The 7,776-nt window shown below is 34.9% G+C and overlaps 1 protein-coding gene across 3 annotated transcripts; it reads left to right on the top strand.

The window, feature by feature from the left end:
* The first annotated feature begins 2,940 nt into the window (after positions 1-2,940).
* On the top strand, positions 2,941-3,980 carry LOC127797802 (uncharacterized). 3 transcript variants are annotated; one of them, XM_052330951.1, is made up of 2 exons: positions 2,941-3,053; positions 3,244-3,980. In XM_052330951.1, exon 2 carries the CDS (start codon positions 3,302-3,304, stop codon positions 3,758-3,760), a length of 459 nt encoding a protein of 152 aa, XP_052186911.1. In that variant the 5' UTR covers positions 2,941-3,053; positions 3,244-3,301; the 3' UTR covers positions 3,761-3,980. The 3 variants fall into 3 exon arrangements, with proteins under 3 accessions (XP_052186911.1, XP_052186909.1, XP_052186910.1); XM_052330949.1 differs by having other exon boundaries at positions 3,207-3,980; XM_052330950.1 differs by having other exon boundaries at positions 2,941-3,090; positions 3,207-3,980.
* Positions 3,981-7,776: the final 3,796 nt, after the last annotated feature.

The raw sequence follows: 7,776 nt of genomic DNA, 5'->3' as shown, positions 1-7,776 counted from the left end.
ACTCACAGTGTGGATAGGGATAAAGAATTGCACCTCTGCTAACAGTTATAACTTTTGGTACGGTGCTAAGCATTCAATTTTGAAGGTTCCTAATAGGGTCCAACATGATGCAGCAGCGAGAGGCGATTGTTGGAGAAGAAGATGAACACGCGAGCAACAACATGGGAAAGAGAGAGAGATGAGAGAGAGAAAAGAGTTTCTTGGAAATAGGAATATAAATATATTATTTATGTCATATAAATAATATAATATCTTATATATGTATGGATTATTGAAAAAGAAGTGGAATATGATGTATGTATGTATGTATATATGTTAAATAATATATTTATAAAATATATATCTAATATATATATTATCTAATCATAAAATAATATATTTATAAAATTATAGTTGCAAAAAAACCCTATATTTTTTTAATTTACACTTTACCCATGTTTCTATTTCCTATATTTTTTTTAGAAAAATGTCATTTCTTCACTTCCGTTTCGTATCAGAAACATTTCTCATATCCATTTCTATGCAACCTAAGTTGTGAATGGCTCATCGAATTCTATTATAGTGAATTGTGACAGTTAAGCTGCAATAGCATTCACTAGAGATTTCAAATATCATTCGAAGACCAAACACATTGACACAAAATATAATTTTTTGAGAGATATTGTTGCACAGAAAGATGTGCAAAACCCTTTGTTGTCGCTCCAAGAGATTTATTCTAGAGTCATGTTAAATCCTTAGAAATGAGTAAATGTTAAATGTATTTTTTTGATAACATTAACATGTAATATTATTTTTCTAATTTACATCAATAAATAATTCATATTATTTTTTATTAATGCCAATTGTGTTTAGTACACAAATTAGATAATGCCTACACACATATATACAATGTTTTTTGCATAATGCTGAGTGCAATGCTTTATGCATATTGCTAAGTACAATAATTAAAGGTATATCAGACAAATGGTTGACTTTCTCACATAAACAACCACATCTATGATTGAGTGATGCATAAATGAAAAATAAGTTTTAAGTATATCGCAAATGCAAGCTAATGAGAGCTCAAACTTAAAAGAATATTGCCTTATGAGTTATCAAGATGAGTTTATAACGAGTAGCCGAAAGGTAAAAATCCCACTTCTTATCTTCTCTGCCTAAGAATGGCAAGTGAGAGTCTTGTTTAACAAATATGTGAAAAGTATAGTTGAGAACTCAAATTAGATAATGAGTGTATCTAAATTATCATCTATATGATATTTATACAACGAAAAACATACACTTCATGAAAAAAAAAAAAAATAACACCGTAGCATATGTTTCATACCATATATGCAAAATTCAACTAAAACAGGGTAACAAAAGATATGGATCTCTTCTTTTAGTTATGTGAGACCCTCGAGGTCACAAGAATCTCATAAAATACCCTTCAACCCTTAATTATTTCTTAAAGTTATGATTCGATGCAGTTATCTTGGAATACTACCAAATACCATGTATGATTTGATTGGATTGAGCATATTTGGAAAAGTGATTTAATTATGATGGAAAGATTTCATAAAAAATAAAATATCTATTTGAGTGTCACATTTGGATGTATTCGCAAATCAACTAATTATAATCATTCGTTGAATTATAATTGTGAATACAGATTTTATTGAGCAAGTGATGAATCAAATTGATATATGTGTGATTAAATGTGATTAGATAGTTCTGGGTATAACATACAGACTCTACTTGAATAATAGAGCTACTATATATACCTAACAATTGTATAGTAACAAGCTCTACAAAAAAAGAGTATATTGGTTGCACGATCTATCTGCTGCTTGTATGGAACTTATAGAGAAATAAAAGTATGTGAGCCTATTATGTGCTAGTGGGAGATGCAGTAAATTCAGGTTATGTACCTAGGTCAGTCCACCCATAACGGGCTTCGTATCCAAATCTAAAACTAGATTTACAACCATTGTGTGCCATTGCAAAGGGAACAACTACAATCGATAGCTAAATTTCATTTTCTCCATACTTGGTGGAAGTGGGCAGATGAGAGAAGCATGCTCGTGCATGCTAATGTATATATATTGATCGTATATACAAGAAAATGGTTGTTGAAAAACGACTAAGAAATATTATTAAAAAACTGGTCAGTAAATTGGAGAAACATTGCAGTGCTCATGTGTTCTAATTTGTATAGAAGAAACAAACTCTCAAAATAATCTCTGTATGTGAGGCTTTTAAGCTGTGAAAAAGCAAACGATTTCTATTTTGTAATTTCGTTTTTGATACTAAGTAACTCAACTTGATTCGCTCTAAATTTCAGTATACGAAATCAGATAAGTCCGATTTCAATTTTGTACATCATTTGATCTCAAATTCTCTTTAACAGTTTTTATGTTTGGGCTTTTATAAATATAATATTCATTTGGCACTTGACAATCCGGACCAGTCAATTCATATTCAACCACACAATAAATAAACAATGAGCAATTTTTCTAACAAATATTATAATAAATAACATTAAAAATAATAATATATGAAGACGTGTTAAATGTGCAAAGAAAGGCAACGTCTAAAATTCTTTAACTTAAAGACTCCATCGTTTGACGTTAAATAATAAGAGATTTTGCAAAATTATAAGTTTAATGCATATCAGCTCCTGTATTTGGCATTTGGGCGGCTCATAAATTGCGTATATCTTTTGAACAATCTCTTCCTTCTAATATTTCTTAAAATAGCAACAACGAAAAAAAGAAAAAAAAAAAGAAAATATTCATTCATACGCCCGGCCCGGCCCGGCCCACCAGGACGGGGAGGATAACTTGGCCTTTTTGGTCTTTTCGCTGCTCTTGGTTTTCTCGTAATTCTGCAGAAAGGCAAGGGGAATAAGCCAATCCATCCACTATAAATAAACCCCGTCCCAACATTTCCGCCTCCTCCTCGCCTTCCCAAAGCTGAAAGCTGTCTTTGTCTACCTCCGTTTCGTCGGCCTTCTCCTCCTCCGCTGTGATTGAACCGGCGGCGACGCCTTCCGCTTCCGTATTGGGTGCCTCCGGGTCTGGGTCCAAGCTCCTCTTCATTTGTGGCGAATTTGTATTTTTTTTTTCCTCCTGTCTTTTATTTTGTAAATTAAAATAAAATCTTGCATTTTCACCTATTTATTTATTTATTTTTGTTTTTGAAAATAACCTGAGGCCTTTTTTTAATAGTCTCTTTCCTTCCCTGGAAAGGGTTTCAAAAAGGCAGCATTTTCTGATATATATATTCGATGCTGTGTGGTGACGTGGCGAGCATCTAACGGCCAATGAGTGCGAGTGCGACGTCGATGATGAAAAATCCCCACCGTCGACTTGCAGCCCCCATGGATCTGGGCCCACCGAACAAGCGCAAAGAGAGAAATGGTTTCAACGTTTCTAAGCCGAAGAAGCTCCCCAAACCCGGCTCTCCTTCTCCATCTCTCAAGCCGCCCCAGCCGGCTCCCAACAATCAGCTGCTAGCCGGGTACTTGGCTCATGAGTTCCTCACCAAGGGCACTCTGTTTGGCCAGCCGTTCGATCCGGCTAGAGCCGAGTCCGTTCCTGTATCAGCCACCTCGCCAAAGAGGCTTATTAGCCCGTACAGTTCCAGCCAGGAACCCAAAGCCGAGCCGCGAGAGGAGAATTACCAACGGTACGTCGAAGTAGCATATCTACTCAAGACGGATCGGGTCCACATTCCGGGCATTGTAAACCCGACCCAACTCGATCGTTTCCTGGAGCATTGATGCTGACGTGCACTGGACTGCCTTTTCTTCTCCAACGACGAGAGAGAAAACCTTTTCTTCTCTCTTATGGACAGCCTTTTTGTAAAATCGTATAATTCTAGTGACCTTTTCGGTAAATGGCACAATGTAATATATATAAATGGGAATATTTTTGTAGTTGAATATTATATTAATATTAGTTTTCCAAGTTTGCCTTGTGTGCTACGGAAGTTTTCTTCTAATTAAGGATAATTAAAGGTGTGCAATCGTATAATTGAATTGAATTGATGAAAAATTACTAATCAAACTAAATTTAATTACATGTAATAATCGAATTAAAACCACCCACTAATCCCAACTAATTGAATTAATCAAAACCTAATTCGTGATAATCATACTCTATCGAAAATTAAACTAATGTACAAAATAACTAAAGAAATCGAACATTAGTTCGGCTTTATTGTTGTTGTCGACCAGTAATTTAAATAATCGAAATTAATCATTGAATTCCCCCAATCGCAATGATTCGTATATCTAAAAATGAATTTGATTCAATGGTTAATTTTTTGTAGATCTAAAAATTAATTTTAAAGTCAAAAAACTCAAAAATATGTTTTTGGAAAAACGTCGCCAGCTAGCATCCACGACAGTTCCCAACAATCGAAATTGACCACCAAATTTGCTTTGACTCGATGACTCACATACCCAAAAATCAAAAGTATTTACTAGTTGAATTTTAGTGCATCTAGGTTTTAATGTAAAATAGAAATTACCGAAAAACTTACCTAAGATGCCATCGGTGTCGATGGACGAGCACGGTGGTGCAAATTGAGGGGAGAGAAAGATGCAACTGTTGTCGGCATTAAAGTCGACGTCGTCATTAGTGTTAAAGGTAAAGAAGAAAGGTCAACATCAAAGTCGATGTCGACGTCAACGTTGTACAACCTTCTTGTAGGTGGTTGCTTCAACAGAAACATCAACCGCTAGTGCCGGAGGTAGAGAAGAAGCGTTGCGTCTGCGTCAACGATGGGGCTTAAGAGTCGGAGACGATGGGAAAGAGAGATGGTTGATCGAATCCGCTGGCACTAAGTTCTGACTAGGGGTGTTAAAAAAAACTAGTGTACTGCACCGCAGAAACTAACCAGACCGAATTGGTCAATTTTTTATTTTTGCTGTCGAAAATGATTTGGACATTGTACAACCGCATGGTTTGCAATTTTTACAGCTTGCGGTTCAATTTTAAATCGAATCGCCCTAGAAAATATAAAAAAAAATATTATTATAAAAACCACCCCAACAGGTTAATTTGATAATTTGTTTATTTTCTAAACAAGTTAATTACATAATTCATTGCTGAACATGTTATTTTCTTCTTTCAATATTGAAATGTTGTATATTTAATGACACTATTTTGTCTTTATTTTCTACTCCTATTTATTTATCTTTGATTGTCTTTATTTACCAATATTCGTATCTTTATTTACCATTTTTAAGTAGCATTTTTAGTGATTTTAAGGCTTATTTGTACCAGATTTTCAAACCACGGTAAACTGTACCAAACTAGACTGCGGTCTGATTTGGTCGAAAAATTGTACTAGCAATTTGGCGTGTTGAAAATGGTTAAGACCGGCTAAACGCGCACACCCCTAGTTCTGATTGTGTAGTCTTTCATTTTTTCTTTTATACTACAACAAAACGATGTCGTTTTGTAATTTTTTCAATTCGATTAGTTCAGTTACTTGGGCAACATTAATCGAACTGAAACTAATAACTGCTTTTTCACCCAAACCACTAATTGGCACCTAAATAGCCGAACCGAACTGATCGATTCACTTCGATTAATTCGATCTAACTGAACCTCTGCTCACTCTTACTTCTAATGGAAGCTTGCAGTTGCATCCACACCCAATTTAATTAAATTAACTAAAATTAATTAATTTGATTTGAAAATTAACTTTAATCAAATAAAGCTAACTTATAAGCCATGTTTTTTTTTTTTTTTTTTGTTGAATGCATGCACACATTGTTAGAATTTCTTTTGTAAATAATCTATTATTAATTAAAATTTTGAGTTGCCAAAAATGAGTTAGATTAGATTAGTAAAGCTCCATTTACAGTCAACTTTTGGGGGTTAAATTTATCTCAATATTTATTTATACGTGATGGGAAAGGTGTAGAGAGTTCGAAAATTATTAGATCACTTGACTAAAAAAAACTAAAGCTAGGCCTTTCTCTCTTGTCCAAAATACAATTTTCTATATAAATGAAACATGTATTGATTTGTCCCATTGAGTATTACCATACAAATGTTAAAAAGGAAGATCGAACACATAGCTAAAAAACATGAATCTCCTCTATCAATACTTGTTTGCAATTGTAAGAAAGTGTAGATTTAGAAGAGTGTAAATTCTAATATTTCCTTAACCTTTTTCTTTTATTATATGTTATATTTTTGGTATTGCATAGTAGACTACATTCAATAAGTGGAATTAGATTAGGATAATACCAAATATAAAAACTAATAATCAATTTATTTTCTGTTTAAATTAATAGCATTTTGTTTTTCCACTTTCAATAAATAATCAATTTTTTTGTGTACTATGAATTCCAATTCAAGTCACTAATGATGTGTCAGAGCCCACACGATGAAATCCCATATATATGCATGTTTGAGCATGCATACAGCAACAGATATGCATGTTTGATTGCATATATATATATATATATGAGTGGAGACTGGAGAGGTCGAACCTCCTCTGGGTTTTAACTTTGGAGCAATAATGGTTGCTGGGAAGGTGAAAGTGGCGATGGGTCTCCAGAGCTCGCGGGCGAATCCCAAGCCAGACCCTTCCCCTGAGCCCCCACTACCTTTGTCCAGCTCCGCCAAGGTTCTTTAATTAGAAGGTTGTCGTGTTCTCTCGCTTCCTCAGCGTCTACTTCCCATGCTCTTCCGCTCAGGTTTAGCCCCGCCGCCCACCCAGCGTCACCGAGTTCCTCTGCCTCATCGAAGAGTTGCGCGAGAGAAAGTCCCACTTGAAGACCAATCTCCTCAAGCATAATTAGCTCTATCGAGAGTCTGTAGCAATTCTCCATGTTCTCAAAAACGAAATCGCTTCCAAGGATACGAAGATTGCACAGAACGCGATGAAGATTGAGTGCTTGGAGGCCGAGAACGAAAGGCTCAGATGGGATTTGGAGATTCTCCATACGAAAGCGCTAGAGGAGAAGCAGGTGAAGACAATGGAGGCTATTGAGAGAGAGAAGGTACGTAACGTGAGATTGATATAGCAGAGAGTAAAGTAGCTGAGTACGTTGGCAAGTGTGGGAGTTGCCACAAAAATAAAAACTACCCCTACATAAGAAAATGGTTTCTAGCATTTGGAGGAAAATCAGGTCACGTGACCAAAACTTAGAAAATAAATTGCCTAAAAAAAAAAACAATCAAGCACTCAAAAAATTAGAATTTAAGTGAAAAATAAATATTTTTCATAGAAAATTTGACTAATCAAACACATCCTAATTGTCTAAAATTGGTTTCGGGTTAGATTTCCTTAATCAAAACAACCTAACATGTGAGAAATATTGGATTTTGACCTCAGTTTTGGCTATCCAATCAATTACTTCTTCTTCTTCTTTTTTTCCTTAATTTTTAGCATAAAACATTGCAATTAGTCAAGAATGACATGAGTTGTGTCGATTTGATGTTTGTTTGGGATGCAATGGATGCCGAAAAAGCACAATAAATCTTTACGTATTAGTAATATGTGTTGGAACAACAATACAATAAAGTAGTAACGTACTCAAACAATTATTCCCAAATGACTTAATAATAGTAATAACAGGAAGTGAAGCAACCTCAATCCAATTGTTGCAAAGCCAGCAAACAACGGCAACAGCAATATGTAAATAACCAGCAACATGAAATATCACAAACTTAATCGCAGCAAGGATGGGAGAACAGAAACGCAAACAAACCCGGTTATCGACGTCCACAACTGAAACGAGAATAAAGGAAGACCGAGGCACGTGGAAGGCGC

This window comes from Diospyros lotus, chromosome 3, assembly GCF_014633365.1.
Source record: "Diospyros lotus cultivar Yz01 chromosome 3, ASM1463336v1, whole genome shotgun sequence".
NCBI classification, from domain to species: domain Eukaryota; kingdom Viridiplantae; phylum Streptophyta; class Magnoliopsida; order Ericales; family Ebenaceae; genus Diospyros; species Diospyros lotus.
The sequence above is the reverse complement of the archived record's forward strand: the minus strand, read 5'-3'. Positions and strand labels throughout refer to the sequence as shown.

Bases quoted from the DNA above. Each gene is read 5' to 3' on its own strand.
- LOC127797802 (XM_052330951.1), top strand. From the start codon at position 3,302: ATGAGTGCGAGTGCGACGTCGATGATGAAAAATCCCCACCGTCGACTT.